Here is a 17,305-nt window from a genome sequence, read left to right as displayed (position 1 = left end):
ATCTCAAAAGTAGAGGTTTTGCTGATCTCCCTAAATGCAGTACTGATATTTCTCCAGTAGATGGCGCACTTTTTCATTATCACAGTTAACCAGAACAGATTCACTGTTTAACGCGAGTTAAAACTGGATGGTATCCAAAAAACTAACTAAAGCCTGTTTTTCCTCTTTTGTGAGGTCATTTGAACCATTGTATGAGAAGATAACTTTGTGACGTCACTTCCTTCCCCCTGCCACTGAGTCAGAGTGGAAAAGGTGCTTGTTCCTCTCTTTTCCTCCAACCTCACGTGCCTGCCTGCCTTCCCTTTATGTAGTCTGTCAGCAGGAAAAAGAGAGCAAAGCAGGGTGAGCAGGCCAACGTGTCAAAGGACAGGACAGGAAAGACGGTGTCACAGGATGACAGTTGTTTTGTCCTGTGCACTGGCCACTATCTGATCTACCAGAGGGTCAACAACAGGAAGGAAGGGCTGTCAACATCAAGGGGAAGCTAAGACTCACACCTGGACAAAGCTGGAACTCTGCTGCTGTTGTTGAGGTTACATTAAAGTAGAAAATATTCATGATATGTGAAGAGGGTTTTTCTTGATTGCATATGGTAGTAGCAAACATACTAACTCCTGAGACAGATATGAGACGAGTATGAACCACCTGTGTATTTTCAACTATTTCTTGAAGGAAGAGCTACTGAGGAATATATAGGAGGACGAGGACCAGTGATTAGTTCCCTCAATATTTGCACGTCATTACTGAGCCAATGAAATGCCAAGAAAGCAGAGAGGAGGATAACGTGAATCTTTCAGAGTGTTTGATCTAATACTCTGAGTAAGCAGTAAGAGAAGAGAGAAATGCTTTATGTTGTACTTACTGGCTCAATTGATTCATTTGTTTCTGACTGCACTTTTGTAATCAAATTTTCCTCCTTCATTTGTATAATGACCCAGACAGTCTGGGACAACAGAGGCAAAGAGGAAAGCAACTCCTGTAATTTAATTAGTAAGACTTTCTTTTATTTTGCTGAGGCTGCACAAGACTGCAAAAAAAAAAAAGGCCGGACAGACAGAGGGACAGACGGATAAATGGACGGAAAGAGAGATGGATAAAGAGAAATAGACTGCGGTTTCTGGAGGATCTCTTTTGTACATTCCATAAAAACCAAATTATGACTCCCTCTCTATATTTACAAACATATAATACACTATATATATTGGCTCTCAGTTTTAACACGTTAATTGCAATGCAGTGAAGGCCCGAAAGTAGGTGTATTTTTTTTCTTACTCACATGCTACTTTGTCCTTTTCAGCACACCGTAGTTAAGCTGCCGCAGTGTCTTCCTGCTTCCTGCTGCCACCATGATGGGAAAAACAACACATCTGCGTTTTTGAACTGAACATTTCACTCTAAACAATTTCCACATGGCTTAGTTGACAAGTCAAAAGTAATATGCACCTTGCACCAAACAAAATCAAAGTATCACCAAAGCACTTAAAGTTTGTGCTACCAGCGATGTCGGCGGGCAACTGCATCACAAAAGTTGGCAGAGCACTATTTTGGATTGTGGCTTGCCACAGACCTGTGGATGAAACTAGATCATTTAACTACAGTGCTTATAAACTAATTGCATTCATTTGATTCCTAAATCAAGACATTGGTAAGAATTGTTTTATGCTGTAAAGGAAATATTTTTGAAAAAATATTTCAAAACTGTTCTCAAATAAAAAATAATGGAGTTTTAAACAAGAGATTAAAATGGATTAAAACAATTGATCATTAAAATTTAGCAATCAATCACAATAAAAAAAAATGACAACCCTTATAATAAATACATAAATAAAAGTAATGATTGTGTAGGTCCAGTTATTGACACTGTCAGTCTGTTGGTCTATCTGTAAAGAAGTGTTTGTTTTCTACTTTAAATCTAAAGGTGATTCTTTTTTTGGTTAGGTTGGAGCTCTTCTTCCTCCACAATAAAAAGGGTATGACTGACAAGTCCTCGGAAAAAATGACACGTGTGGGTCTGAGTGTTAGCACTGTCAGTCAGGGCAGGACCAAGAGTTTTAAACCATAAAGAACACAGCACTGGAACTTTTTTAATTGGATTTCAATACAGTATTATAACATTTTATCTTCTGTTTTTGTTTTTTCTTCTTTTATTTTTAATGGCCTATTTTTAAACATCCTCTTTCAATCTGTCTTGTGAGAAGCACGTCAGTTCCCTTTATGATGAGCTGTGCTACAAATTGCCTTTTCTGGAAATGGAGTAAATGTGTCAGCTTTTCTTTTTTTGTGGATGCTGTTGCTATTACACCTCTGCCATGTGCATAAAACTACACTTCATTAGAATACACAGCCACTGAAGGGGTGTTTCATAACAGTGAGATTTATTTTTCTGTACTTTCCACTCAGGCAATAAATTCCCCCAGTACCTTGAAACCAAAAATTAAATGATGGGACTGGCTTGTGACCAGTCTTGACTAGGTTTTAATGTAAATTCTTTGCAGTTACAGGTTTTGTCCAGCAGGTGGAGTTGCAGGGCTATCATTACCTTCACAGGAACAAAGCAAGACTCAACAATGAGCATGATCTTCTCTCAATCCTGAACAGAAAACTGAGTGTGTTCATGTTTATTCAAAAATACCCTGACATGAAACCTATATGTTTGCTTGAACTAGTAAGAACATTCCCATTGATTAGAGTGCATAGGTGCAGATACGTTTTCAGACCACCACAGTACTTACTTCACTTTTTGATTCCTATCTGAAACTGAAGGTCAAGTGCAGTATTAGAGCACAGCCATAGACTAGCATGCCATTAAATGAAAATCTTCTGACTCAATTTTCTCTTTAACAACTGCAATAAATCAGAGGAGTGCCACCGCTGAGCAGAGCATGCCTCTAACCTGCAGCCTGCCAGTTGTTCCCAGCCCAGCCAGTTAGTTCAGTATTGATTCTCTGTCCTCACTGTGATACCACTATAACCATCTGACCTATGAGTCTAAGCTCAGAGCACTGGCCTGAGATCCAGAGCACACTGATCTCATAGAGCAGAGGAGACACCGTGGGGGGAAAGGAGAAGCTGTCTGCCCTTTGCTCATGCTGTATCATTTTTTAAATGCTTTAGCTTCTACACTTTAACCTTTTAACCTATCACACCTCACTGTGACTCCTCACAAACCTCAAACCTGCTCATACACAGAATTTTAAAAAGTTTATTTTTCAGGCTCTTGTAGTGCGTGGTAAAAGCGCTCAGTGCTCTGGCAACTTAGAGACTTTCTGCCTATAAATAAAAGAAGCTACAATGTCAAAACACTGAGGGGTCATCAGAGCAAGAATGGCACAGGAAACCTGCAATGCACCTGGGTACAAAAGTAGATATTAAAAAGCTAAAATAAAAGCATCTTATTCTGAATTAATCTATAATAGTTGGCGTGAAATAACACCAAGTTTTTTTTAGATTGAAAAAGGAAACTTATGTAATGTTGGATGCTTTCACCTCTTCACATCTCTAAACATCTCTCATATTGGTCAACTCAAGGGGAAAATTTTATCTCACATGTTCGCAATAAAGCCATATTTTGTGCTCAAGGGTCAAGAATGAGCGTCACTTCAAGAGGAAACAAGCCACAAGGGTTTCAGAGAACCTGTTTATAATCACACAAGTCCAAAGTCCCAACTGACTGAGAAAATATTTCCAATAACATCACAAAAACTTTTTATAATTGCTTTCCAGACTTCACTTTGAATGTACCAATAAAACTCAATGGAGAGATAATAAAAAGAACATTTCCATTCCTTTGCCAAACAGCTGCATATCTGTGCCTGCTCGGTCAGGCCCTTCTACTTCCATGATATGATGATTATCCAGCTCAGGCTCAAGGCGTGTGAGGATCGGCTCCCACCTGTGCAGAGGTAATTACAGCTTCCACCACCTCTCCAACGGTCATTCTGAAAAAGACCATAACTCTGAGAGTGAGACACTTCTTAACCACACACAGACCTGTCTGACGTGAAGTAACGCACTCTCTTAAACACCCCTTCCACGCACACACACTTAGAGAAACAGCACTCTCACAAGCACCCACAGTATGCTCATAAAGTTGGCCTCATTTTGAGGGATTTATTGCATTCTAATAAGCATCAATGTGATTTAATACAGCAAGTAATATTCATTTAAACAGAACGATTTAAGACTCCTGGAATCTGGTTAACAGTAGCGAAAATGACTCAATATAGGCAAGTAGAATAAGTACCATAATCAGCACATCCCCAGCAGCAGATGAAGAACAATTCTGTAGCTTTGTCATTCACTGAGGGACACACTTAGAATTAAAGAAACCTTAAAAACAATGTACAGACAGTGCAGAGGTAGACCACAAGGGCTGAATAAAGTCTGTGTCAAATAAGAAGAGGTAAAACCTGGAAGACCTGTCCAACCGTTTGTGCTTGTACATACAAAATCAGCTGTTAGAAGTTCAGTACATATATTAGGTTTAACTTTATATTATCTTCATGATTTACAGATTAATCTCAATATATACATAGTGTCATAGACAGCATCATAAAGATAATTTACCCCATCATACAGTGAAGATTACATTCTTTGGATGCATGTTGTATACAGTATGACATTTATTGCCCTGTCGTATAACTGTGGGTCTATCTATTGCAAAATAAGACAACCACAGGCCTGCCAACCGCCACAAAAAGGCCTGATGGATTCTTACTGAGTATCCAGAAAACATGTTTCTATGGTGCATGTTCCTACAGAGAGTCAGCCCCTCAGGTGATGTTATTCACTCATTTTAGTGCAATGTGTGTCATCCTGCATTACCAGTCATCATGGGTGTGTTCATAAGGGTGTGTTAGCATATTCTCACTGTCAACGTGACAACTGGAATGGAAAAAAACATGCTCCGGCTCACAAAAAGAGCAGGAAGAAGAGCCTGTTTGTTTTAAGTAATTGAACAAGGAGACATTAACTCGGCTCTGGTTTTAAAAGACAATGGAAGCTAAAGAGCTTTTTTTTGTTAAGGAAACTTTGGCCCCAATTTCAAACAGATGATCAGATAATCCTTTGCATTTGCTGGACAAACAGAGTCGAGCTGGTGTGGTCACTATGCAAAACTGCAATTTGACACTGGCTACACTCCACGACTTCTCAGTGTTCAAGCTGTAAGAACCATCTCAAGGTAGCTGCATGAACACACCCAGTAATTTCACACTTGAACCAAAACAGACACAAAGAAACTGCAACAGCATCCAAGATGATTAGAAAAAGGTCCATTAACATTTTTCATCCTCTGAATTTTTTTTAAATCTGTGAGCATGCCTGCCTTACAAGAAGAACAGTGTTTCTCATGTTGGATCATTATGGTTTCATTCCTTTGTGCTGGTTTCATGTATCCCCCAAAAAAACACCTCTATCAAACAGGGAATTTGACAGTGTCCTGATTTGTTGCTGCTTTGTTTCCGTCGCTGTTGTTCATCCTCTCGACGCCTCTGAGTCTCCCTCAAAGGCCCTGTTGTCATAGAGATGCTGTTGTCTCTCTGGGTCAAAGCTCCCTGGGTCAGTCAGTGGGACTTCATACAAGGCCTCTGCTCCTGCCACTGTGACCACAGTGACATCTGGTGGTGAATGAGTGGAAATGTTGTCCTTTGACTCTTCCTCAATCCCCAAGGCCTTCAGGATGTCGCACTTACACATGGGGCAGGTCCTCCTGTCCAGCAGCCAGGGCTCGATGCAGGCTTTATGGAAGATGTGGTCACATGTTAGCACTGTCACCACTTCACCGGCTCTGTAGGATTCGATACACACAGCACACATGTTGGAATCATTCATTGTTTCCTCATCGTCTTTCTTGAGCGTGCGTACTTGTAGTCGCCCGATGGCCTTCTTTGCCTCATTTTTCAGCTTCCTTTCAGTGCGCCTGTGCCTGTTCAGGTTGTAGAGGCGGTTGGCAGATATGAAAACAAAGTAGGTGATAGCAGCTGCTGTCACAACAAAAAATGAGATGGATAAGAAGTAGAGCCAATAGCTGTCCATCCAGGGTCCGTGAGGGCTGCCTACGTCGATAACCATCTGGACGTCAGTCCCATTCTTCACCAACTTTACAATCTCCATACCTTGAAGGTTTCCAATCATGACTGCCACGATATCGGGTGCATCTGAATGGGCCATGTGAGTGGTGGTGTTGCCGCTGCCATCCAAATTGTACACCAGCACACCAGCTGCCCCTTGTCGTTTGGCGGCATTTATCTTCTCGCTGAAGGTACAATTGCCCCTTTTAACCAGGGCGATCCATGCTGGTGAGCTGGCATTGCGGTTGTAGCCAGGATCCGGTCCACAGCCTTTGGGGTCTCTCTTGGGAAGAGTTATAATGCCAGAGGCTTTCTCCAGGGGAGAGTTGCGACCAAACACCCCACACTCACAGTATTTGTCTACAGTCTGATTGTTGCTGATAGCATAGCTTATATCCACCACGGCTGTCCAAAACACCATGGCAGCTGAGCAGGGAACAAGCCCTGACAAACACAGCAAAAGCAGCAGGCAGTGTTGTGTCTTCTTACCCATGGTAACGCTCGTCTCAAAACAACAGGAAGCCTTCTGTTAGCGTCTTTAGCTTCTTTCAAACTCCTTTGTAAGTCCCAGTTCCTGGTTTGTTTGAGCCACAGCGATCTGAACACAGCTACGGTTTCACCCAACCTGCTGTCTACGGTAATCTGATATGAGTCTTTGGTAACATAACACAAGCTCTGCGTCAGCCACTCACCTCTCGTTATCTTCCTGAACCTTGAACAGTGAGCACTCCTCTCAGAGGGCAGGGTGCTGCTATTCAACAAGTTGCAGTGCAAAAAAACACACAGACCTGTGCTGCTTCAAGAGCCAAGGAACAGCCTGCGAGAAGGCAAGCTGTGATAAGCAAATGATAAGGATAATTGCACCAACATGTAACAAACACAGCGATCTTGTGAAACTGGTAAAAGCTGCTGATGTCTCCTTGTATAACAAAGAAAAAAGCAACTCAACCGGTTCCTCCAGTTTGGCTTGTTTCCTTCCTCTTTTTCTGTGAGCTCACTGTTGTCAAAGCAAACGGACAAGAAACACTTCTTCTCTCACCTCGTGGCTATTTTCCCTCTGACACAAATACAGTCTTCTTCCAACATACATTTTAACAAACACATATGTCTTATAAATGTGTTGTTTTTTTTCAAAGTACAAAAGGTTTGCATTATAAGCATTCAAAAGTGACCCTGTCTCTGGATACCTAGAGGCTCTCAAAAGGCTTTATTCCACACTGCTAGCATACCAGTGACAACTGAGATGGAACAGGGCATTGTCAAGTTTCCATTATATCCTCTTACACACAAGTGAAAGCGCACACACGCACACACACACACACACACACACACACACACACACACACACACACACACACACACACACACACACAAACACACACACACACACTGAGAGACACAGAGAGGCTTCAAATGACAAATGAGATGGAGAGGCTTCTTGCCAAGCTGCTGTTTTACCTTACTGCTCCAACACAGAAACCACAGCACAATGTCCGCTGCAGAATGTGCTTTGCAATTATTTAACTCAGTGGGACAAAAATCTGTCAATGAAACACAGACTGATATTTGTTGTTAATACAGCTGCAGCTCACAGGCCTTGATAAGAGGAACAATGGTGCTGTTATGACAAATAAATTCCTGAAACTGAAATAACTTAGCTAGACACAGCAGAAAGTAAAGCCTGTGAAGAACCATGTATGATAAAAAATAACCTTACTCTGTTTTTCTTATTGCTAGTATACATTTTACAATACTGCTGTAAATGTCACATTTTCAAAACAATCGCAATGAAATTCTGCTTCAATGCTGACATCTGCTGGTTAGACAAGGGTCCAGGCAAAGACACAAACAAACTTCAGAGCTATATTTAAGTATGTAGGTCAGTCACACACCCGAGCACTGTGACTAATTATAAGTGATACAAAACCCGAATCATGCACGTGTGTCATTAATATGGATGATTTATCCTGAAAGTATTTGACATCTCTTTGTGGGAATCTTATTATTCCAGACTGTTCTATATGCACATACAATTACCATGATGACTTCAGTCATATCTTTAGAAAAGGCTTGACTACTGAATACAAGATAGCCATTATTATATGAATATTACGAACAAAAGCAAACCAGTGTACATTTTTCCTGTAAAACTGGAAAGTGTAGTTTCCCCAGCTTAGAAAAAAAGAGAGATAGTATTAAATAAAAATGGCCAAAAGACTATATACAAGGGAATTGTAGTGGGGGGAAAGTGGGACTGACTACCTAGGGCCCAAGTGGGGAGGGGGGTCCTTAATGGGCCTGAAATAAAATGTGTTTTCTACAGCTTTTCCTTTGTTTTGTTATAACAGCTGTAAGTCTCGGCTCCCCGATGTGTGTGTCTCATGCCTAAAGTGGGAAATTGTCATATATTCATAGCATCAAGTGTGGCTGAATCTGATTGAAAGTAAACTGTAAGTTTTTAGACTTTTATTTGACTTCACGAGGTTAGATCATACCAAACACTGCCCCCTTGATATATTCAACAAGTCACTTGGTTTCAAATAATCTAGTTTAAAGAGGTGGACAGTCTGAAGGTCAATATTGTGCAGTTACATTTGGAGAAATTGTAAAATAAATAATATTGACATGTAGCTTAGATTTGAATCAGTTAACCAGGATAGTTTTAAACATATATTTTTGTATAATGCAAATAAACCAATATTATAGCAGCAATGTTATATTCTGTAGGGTTGGCTGTGGTGATGGGGACCACTGAGATATATTTTCAGGGGGGCCCAGAATTCCTGGCGACGCCCCTGAAAACGTCCATTAAAAGCACAACGTGAAGTAAGAGTTTCTGGAATTGCAAAAAAGAAAGCCAACATTGCTGTTATTGTGAACCCGGATGTAGTTATTATTTCCTCGTCCAAGTTATTCATTAATTATTCAGCACGTCACACCTCCATGGCAACCAGGATGGTAACACAGTTAAAAAAGTCATCAACACAACACCTGTGTCTAAAACTCACCTCAGACATTATGCCACACTGGGGCGCCATTCACTCACCGCTGTGAGCACTTCACAGAAAGCACTGTCGACTCTAAGTCAAGCATCACAACAACAGCAGTGAGGAAAGCCTAATTTGGCAGACCTGCTTGGATTACCAATGCAATCTTAATGCCAAGTAGATTATTAATGAACAGGTAAGCTTCCAGGTATCACACTGTGTGCGCATTGATTCATTTAACCTACAAACCTACTTAGTTCAGCACACGCAAACTTTACTTTAACAAATAACCACTGCTAAACAAATTCAATGAAGTGACCTACCATTTGTTCTGCAGGTGCCTGTCTTCTTTGCATACACTGTCCGTTGGTTTAATGATTCCTGACCTCGTGGTTTTCTTGATGTGAAAACATGCCGCGGGTTTGGATGTATGGGCAGCACGGGGCATGTCCAAGCAAGCCCAAGGACACCCCGTGGCTCCTCGAACACACACCCCTTTTCTTCTGTCGCACTTACTATATTAGTATATTCTTGTTTGAGTATCCATCTACAAATTGTCCATATATTGCTTATTAGTATGGACTTTGTTAGCTTATGTAAAATGAATAAAGGTATTGACATATTATGACAGATGGAAAATCTTGTTGTCTTTGAAATCTTGTCTTTTCTTTTCCTTTGTAGGCCTGTGGTGCTAATTTTGGACTATGATTGGAAATTCCAAGACACCTTAAGGAAATACTTTTAGATAACCTCCTTCAAATAATATGAAGGAACAAATGTTCATGTTTTTCTGTTTTCTACAGTTCAAAAAACACATTTCAAGTGTTCAACTTTTCAGCTTGCAGAGATTCAGGATGTTACCGCTCTCATAGCCAATGTAGGGAGTATCCTACCAGATATAATATCATATTGCATCATGTGTATCATCAGATAATATATTTTATCATATCGTATCACATCATATTGCATCTTTCCTATCTTATCTTTTCCTATTATATCATGAGTTACCATGCAATTCCACACCAAAGTTTCTAATCTCAGCTTCCTTAAATAAATCAAGGTGACTTAAATTGAAAAAGTTCCTATAAATCTGATTATACTCTGATACTTTTGTCAGCAACAGGGAAAGAGGATGATGTTTGCAGCAACACTTGTGAACTGCTAATTCAAGCGATAAAATACTAATGTAGTGAAGATAAGGCATTGCCCCAGATGAGAGTTAAGGAGGACTGAAGAAAAGGACTGTCAGACCTATTACATTCTGAGTGCTTCAGGGCAGCATTAGCTTCAGTTGACAGATGGCTGCTAGCTATCAGGAGTTGCGTGTTGCTGTTCACATAGTAGAGTTATTAATGTACTAACTTATGCTATTTATGAGATTTTAATTATTCATTTATACTTCTTGCCTTTGATATTTTCATTCATACATTTGAAAGAAAGTTGTGCTTGCTTTCAATTCGTTTAAATTCTATATTATATTTACTAATTTACTATATCTATAATAATTTGTTATTGTTTTTTGGGTTGAGAAATATTAGTGCCTGCTATAAACAATCCACCCTCCCCACCCCGCTTCCCTGCATACACACACTTCCCCCAGTCATAATACCCTGACGCCACTGTTGTTAAATGTTCATAAATGTTTTCAAGCAAGTACGTTTGCTTTATAATTCTGTTACCAGAAGAGAATCAACCAATTTTCCACATGAAAAGATGAGAAAGAACTGTGTTAAGGTGGTTTTATACTTAGTTACACCCCTGATGTGCCTCAGGCTGAAGTCTGTTCAAGTTGACTGGAATGCCTAACAACTCGTGATCCCCCACACTTGGTAGCGCCAGCCCTTAAAAGATGCTTTCTCCCCCCTGTAATCCCTTTATTTGCGTCTTGTAGTCGTAGAGTAGTGTTAGATGCAGCGGTTACAAGCAGCTTTAGCTCAAATTAAATCTTTGCAAACTGGTTAGACTTAAAGAAACATATGACTCCTTGGAGTATTTGATATTTAACTTTTTATTAACTTAATTGACCATGAGTAATACTGCATTTCTGCATAAAAAGAGGAGAAAAGATTTTATACCTTACTTTTTAGGATTTGTAATATTTTTGTATTGCACAGTTCATCTTGTATCATTTACAGCAAAGACAGCTCAGGAAACCAACCCAGCCAGGGTGCGAAGGGATGTTGGTAAGAAAATCAGATGTTGCTTCGTGTGTGATGTTGATCTCTTAATGGCACTTTAAATCCCCCTCGGTATCCACAGATATTTTTGGTTTCGCTTTTTAATTCTGTTTATCGTGTGATTGTAACTTCCCAGGTTTTATTGTGTGTTTTACCAAGTGTGAGTAATCAATTATGGTTTGTCAGCTGTGACAGAGTTTGCTTAGCTAATCCTCATGTCTTATTGGCATGAAATACCATGAAAGTGCCTTTAAGAGATTATGAGGCAAAGTGAGTTTGGCTGGTTGTTTCAGGTATTATCAATTCTACATCTGTTTGTGTGTCCTTCTGTTTCAGAGAATGAGACAGAGTGCACCGCACCACAGACCACTGAGTTTCCTGAAGGCTTCTTCACTCTACAGGAGAGGAAGGATGGAGGCCTCGTCATCTATTTCATGCTTATTTTCTACATGCTTATGGCTGTGGCGATAGTCTGTGATGACTACTTTCTGCCATCTTTAGAAGTGATCAGTGATCGTAAGTGACATGAATTATGTTGTGTTTGTAGTGTCTGTGTGTTTTTGTGTGAAGGGGGAGGGGGATCATTGCATCATCACATGAAGCAAGTGTATGGGAACAATGAGGATATATAACCCGAGGCTCTCTGGACCTATCTTTTACCAACATAATGCTTAATCTATTGATAAAATTAGATTTTTAATATGAAAGTTCATTTAAGTGACAACGATTTGGAAAACTTGTTTTCATGAGAGATTTTGAAGCTAATATTAAAGCAGCCACAAACATTAAAGTTTGGGAAAAAGTCAAATGATTGGGTTGTACTGACGTTGTATGACTCCTGAGGCTGACCTAAATATGCAGAGAGATTGTGTGACTGAACAGGTCCGCTCATTAAATCTGTTCCTTAATATGTTGAAAGTTTATTAAAGTGTCATTTCAATGCAAAAAGAAAAAAGAAAAAACTTTACCAGGAAGTTGATGTTTCCACTCTGTGGTTCTATGTATTAAAACTCAGCTAGGGCTCCAACTTGGGATTTTCTTTTCCACACCAAATAATCTGGAGATTAATTTTCAAAGAATTAATTATTCTGCAGCTGGTGGAAAATCCACAAAAATATGAAAATTCGCTAAAAGAAGTTTGTTACAAATGCTTACATGTTGAGCACTAATGTCTTGTTTTGTTTTTGCAGAGACATTCTCATAAAAGATATAAAACAGCAAGTGCAGGGAATGAGTACATTGTCCAATCTGAACCAGCAAATTCAGTATTTTTAAATATGGTTATGATAGTTTGTGATCTGTTTTATAACAACTGATCAATGAATTACTGGACAATTTTAAAGATCAAATTAACTACTGCACTTTCTGGAGGTAAATTAATAACATACATTTATAATATAAGGTATAAAGTTAACCAATAATAAGAGCCTTTAAACAACTCCAAAATGAATTCTACATTTATGAGACTTTATGTTTGGGTGTTGCTGCCTGTGCTACTGATGACTTCATTTAGTAACCACCAGTGGGGTTTTTTTACACTCCATATGAACTGTCATGTGCTTCCGGTTTGTCTTGTATCACTCTCAGGTCTGGGGCTGTCTCAGGATGTAGCAGGAGCCACATTTATGGCTGCAGGGAGTTCTGCACCTGAACTGGTCACAGCTTTTCTGGGTAATGATCCATAATCATAAGTTTTATTATTTCACCCTGTAATGTTGAGTATTAGAGTAGCATAACCAGCCCTGTCTAAGTCTACTCACATCCTGATAGACTGTGAGGAGAATGGGACTGTGATGTTTGATTAGGCTAATTTTTCCACACTGTCCTCAAAGATAGGATGTGCTCTCTTTGTTTGTGTCAGGTGTGTTTGTGACAAAGGGAGACATTGGGATCAGCACCATCGTTGGATCAGCCGTCTACAACCTGCTGGGAATCTGTGCTGCATGTGGACTCTTGGCCTCTATGGTACATCCTGACACCTCACACTGTCACTAGACTGCCAAAGATTACTTATTACTACCTGTACAAAAGAGGAGCAGCTTATCTAGGTCAACATGGAAGAATTGTTGTGTACACTGAGTTTTATGAGCTGTGAAACATTAATTTTGTGTTTCCTTCATCAGGCAGGCCGACTCAGCTGCTGGCCACTGTTCAGGGACTGCCTGGCATACGGAATCAGTGTTGCTGCTGTTATTGCCATCATCTGTGATAACAAGGTTTACTGGTGAGTGTATATCAAGTCAAATTGTGCTGTTTATTGTGTCTTGTGACAATGAGAGAAACATATCAAAATGAACCGTAAAACAACCTGATAGTACAGTACAATGACCAACAGATATCTTTATAGCGATGCAATGCAGATCAATAAATGTCCACCATCATAAACAAAGTGAGTGCAGTGGTATTCAGCCCTCAGACTTTGCATTACTGATAAAACAAAACCACCATAAAAGTTGTGCCAAAGAACACTATTACAGTTGTATGTAAATAAAAACAGGGAAAATAAAGTCTTATTGCTTTAAAGAGGAACACACAAATGGTGTTAGCAGTGTTAGTGTGCCAAAAATACTACTTAACAAAGCAAGCTGCTGTATCAGCATTAAAGCAGAGCAGCAGGAATGTTTCAGAGTTTAGTATAAAAGTCAGGAATCAACCTCAGTGTAGTCTTGACATTTTTTTATGTTTAAAATAGGTTTTGAAAATCCCTTAATTCAACACATATCATTTTCTGATGAACCACAGGTTTTTAAAAATGCTCCATAAAGAGAGAGAGCCTATTATGATGCTCAAAGATACTTAACATAAGTTCATACTATCCATACTTAGAGTAAAGCCTCTCAAGGTTAGGTCAATCTGACTGGTTGGCTTTCGACCATGTCCCATAGCCGCCAGTTGTTACCACATGACCAAGGTTCTGTTCTTAGGTCACCTTTTGACAACAGAGCAAGTTCCACTCTCTGAAGTAGGCCATGGGATTATGGTTGAAAGCTCCATTGTTCTTTTGTCTTTAACAGGTATGACGCTGCCTGCCTGCTTATGGTCTATGTCCTCTACATCGTGGTCCTGTGTTTTGACCTTAACATCAGTGAGTTTGTCCTGAGGAAAATCAGCCCGTGCTGCACCTGTGTGATCAGAGAACCTGCTAAGACGGCAGAGGTACAGCCACTGATGGGCTGGAACGATGACACCCATCTTCGAGTGCACAGTCGCTCCAGGACAGACAGCGGGATCTTCCAGGACGACTCAGGATACTCTCACCTGTCCCTCAGCCTGCATGGCCTCAATGAGATTCCTGAAGGTATAACACAACTTCATTGTTTTTCTAGCATTCAGACATGACACTCCCACCTGGGTGGACTCATTCACTTAATGATTAGACTTCATGAACTTTGATTGAAAGATTTACTCATAACATTTTTCTTCGGTCTTCCCAGCAGAGCATAGAAGTGTGTTTTCCATGCCAGAGAGCGACTTGAAGCGCATCCTCTGGGTTCTGTCTCTGCCCATCATCACTCTGCTCTTCCTCACCATCCCTGACTGCAGGAGAAGGTTTTGGAATAGATGGTTCATGGTAACCTTCTTCATGTCTGCTGTCTGGATCTCAGGTTTCACGTACATCCTGGTGTGGATGGTCACTGTCGTTGGTGAGATCATTGATCTGACTTAAAGTTTTTTTCCAAGTCTTTTAGTGGCAGGTGCAAATCAGCCTATCACTCGTCGGTTGCAGGGTTTCTATGGATCACAAGAGTTTCAAGCTTGTGAGAAAAAGGTCTCATTTGCAGAGTAGAATCACATGTTGGTCTGCTGGCTAATTCCTGAGATGCCATTGTCCTGAAAAGTTAAGAGGGGGGTTATTGGAGCTCCAGCGGGCCATGTGCCCAACTAGCCACAGCAGGATTACAGTGTGTTTCACCCCTAAGGAAACACAATCATGTGAGCCTTACGTGTGTATACAGAGCTGTCCACAGGCACGGGTTCAAAAGAAGCTCTATCCCCCGCCTCCCCATTCACAGACAAAGAACTAACCTAGGATCAGGCTAAAAGGGCAGCTCCATCATGTGATGGTTGTAGGTCTACTGAAGCATAATGGGATTATTATTCTGTAGTCTTCAGATGGGCTCACATGGGAGAAGAATTTAGAGTTATGAAAGAGCAGGCATGGGACCGAGCAGGTACGAGTCATCCGTACAGAATGTGATGGAGTATGTTTTCCTGCTGCAGGGGTGTGATGATCCACTGGAACTTCAAACTATGTGGTTAATACTTGGGTACCCCTTGAGATTAAGATTACTGAATACATTTTCCCACAAAGGCCTCTGATCAGTCATTGCTGCTATGGAGGACAAAAGCTCATGTCCTCAATAATTTTCCACTAATATTGGGGGAGTACAGTGACGGAGTGAAGGAGTTTACTCTGAGGGATTACACATGAACAACTGCTGGGGTTTTGTAAGGTTTTTCTGATATTTAGAGACTAAATGTTCATATCTTTCACTGGCACATAATGAGGAAGAACAAGTTCATATTATTGAATGTTTAAATGCTGAATTTAAAATTGAATGTATTTTTTAACTGCTCAAAACATCTTACAAAGTTAGAAGCTTATGGAAATGTCCTGGGGTTGGTCGGGTAGCTGGGGGAGAATTTTGTCTTATGACCTCATTATTTCTCCAATCCATGCTACTGCGCTGCCTCCAGTGATTATTTATTAACCCTTTAACTGCAGTTTAAATCAGCTGCTGTTCACTCCTTAGCTTGATGTTGTTGGTGGAGGGGGATTCTGACCTTTATAGTTTATACTCTGTTTACACACACAGGTGAGACCCTTGGCATTCCTGATACAGTGATGGGACTCACCTTGCTTGCTGCTGGAACCAGTATACCTGACACTGTGGCCAGTGTGATGGTTGCCAGAGAAGGTAAATAGTCCTGGATTTATTTTTATACCCACGATAACACACTTAGATAGTTAATTGCTGTGTGATCACTACCCTATCATAATCACATTTCTTCTTTAAGACCAATTTTTCCATCAGCCATTTTAATAACCACAAGAGGCCACTTCTGAATTGATCATCTGTAAGAATAGAAACTTCAATTTATGGAATAAATGTTTTTCTTTCCATCAGGAAAAGCTGACATGGCCATGTCCAACATTGTGGGATCCAATGTGTTTGACATGCTGTGCCTGGGCCTCCCCTGGTTCATCAAGACTGCCTTTGTGGACCCCAACAACCCTGTAGATGTCAGCAGCAACGGACTGGTCTTCATTTCCTGCACACTCCTCCTTTCCATCGTCTTCCTGTTTGTAGCCGTTCATATTAATGGATGGAAGTTGGATTGGAAGTTGGGATTAGTTTGTCTTTTCTGCTACATCCTCTTTGCCACTCTGTCCATCCTCTATGAGCTGGGGATTATTGGGAATAATCCTATAAGACTGTGCGGTGACTGAGATTTGACCTTCCCAGAACTGGAGCCATTTTGTTGGGAACTGTTAACATTCCAAAAACACAACAAAAATTGTTTAAAGTATATAGATCCTCAAATGTCAAGACAAGGAAGCATGATCCCACTTACATGCTTTTAGAGATAGTGTGCTGTAAAGACTTGTGCTGGTCACATCTCATGAAGAGGATGATCTTTATATATGAGGAAATGTGCCAAAGATCATTCACTTGTGTGTTTCAGTGAAATCCAGACTGGACTTATTATAAAGTGAAGACCAGCTATCAAGCGCTGAAATGTCTTCCATCTTACTCAAGACCCATAAACAGAAACTATGCCGCCTCAGGAGTGACTGCAGTGGTCAAATAAATCTAGAACTGACACGTCAGAGTTAAGTAATAAAGGTGTTAACTATTCTCCCTTGTCCTTCTTTCTGAGTCAGTAGGTGAGTTGAGTCAAAAAGAGGCACCACCTACATCCTCTAAGCTTTTATGAGCTGCTCCTTATTGCCTGTGAGGAAGACAGTGGAAAGAGCCACATGACAAAAAACAAAAACTTTCCACATGGTTCTTCATGAAAAGATAAAGTGACTCAGTTTTTAGCGGTTGTGTTAACAGTCAACTGC

The 17,305-nt window shown here is 40.3% G+C and overlaps 2 protein-coding genes and 1 long non-coding RNA gene across 5 annotated transcripts; 1 reads left to right on the top strand and 2 right to left on the bottom strand.

The window, feature by feature from the left end:
- Positions 1 to 2,358: 2,358 nt before the first annotated feature.
- Positions 2,359 to 9,612, bottom strand: LOC117810822. Its single transcript, XR_004630856.1, has 2 exons — positions 9,382 to 9,612; positions 2,359 to 3,938 (listed from the first exon to the last, which is right to left on the bottom strand). It is a non-coding gene; the product is annotated as an uncharacterized LOC117810822 (long non-coding RNA).
- Positions 4,086 to 6,564, bottom strand: LOC117810820 (E3 ubiquitin-protein ligase RNF128-like). Its single transcript, XM_034680798.1, has one exon. The coding sequence runs from the start codon at positions 6,562 to 6,564 to the stop codon at positions 5,476 to 5,478; it is 1,089 nt and encodes a 362-aa protein (XP_034536689.1). The 3' UTR covers positions 4,086 to 5,475.
- Positions 8,897 to 17,096, top strand: slc24a5 (solute carrier family 24 member 5). 3 transcript variants are annotated; one of them, XM_034680797.1, is made up of 11 exons: positions 8,897 to 9,254; positions 9,396 to 9,669; positions 11,194 to 11,241; positions 11,572 to 11,751; positions 12,823 to 12,906; positions 13,097 to 13,200; positions 13,359 to 13,459; positions 14,250 to 14,533; positions 14,673 to 14,879; positions 16,053 to 16,154; positions 16,365 to 17,096. In XM_034680797.1, exons 2-11 carry the CDS (start codon positions 9,489 to 9,491, stop codon positions 16,685 to 16,687), a joined length of 1,614 nt encoding a protein of 537 aa, XP_034536688.1. In that variant the 5' UTR covers positions 8,897 to 9,254; positions 9,396 to 9,488; the 3' UTR covers positions 16,688 to 17,096. The 3 variants fall into 3 exon arrangements, with proteins under 3 accessions (XP_034536688.1, XP_034536685.1, XP_034536687.1); XM_034680794.1 differs by having other exon boundaries at positions 8,898 to 9,254; positions 14,670 to 14,879; XM_034680796.1 differs by lacking the exon at positions 8,897 to 9,254 and having other exon boundaries at positions 9,280 to 9,669; positions 14,670 to 14,879.
- The last annotated feature ends 209 nt before the right edge of the window (positions 17,097 to 17,305 follow it).

Source organism: Notolabrus celidotus, chromosome 3 (genome assembly GCF_009762535.1).
Source record: "Notolabrus celidotus isolate fNotCel1 chromosome 3, fNotCel1.pri, whole genome shotgun sequence".
NCBI lineage: Eukaryota > Metazoa > Chordata > Actinopteri > Labriformes > Labridae > Notolabrus > Notolabrus celidotus.
Note: the sequence above shows the minus strand (reverse complement) of the source record. Positions and strands in the feature narration are given on the sequence as shown.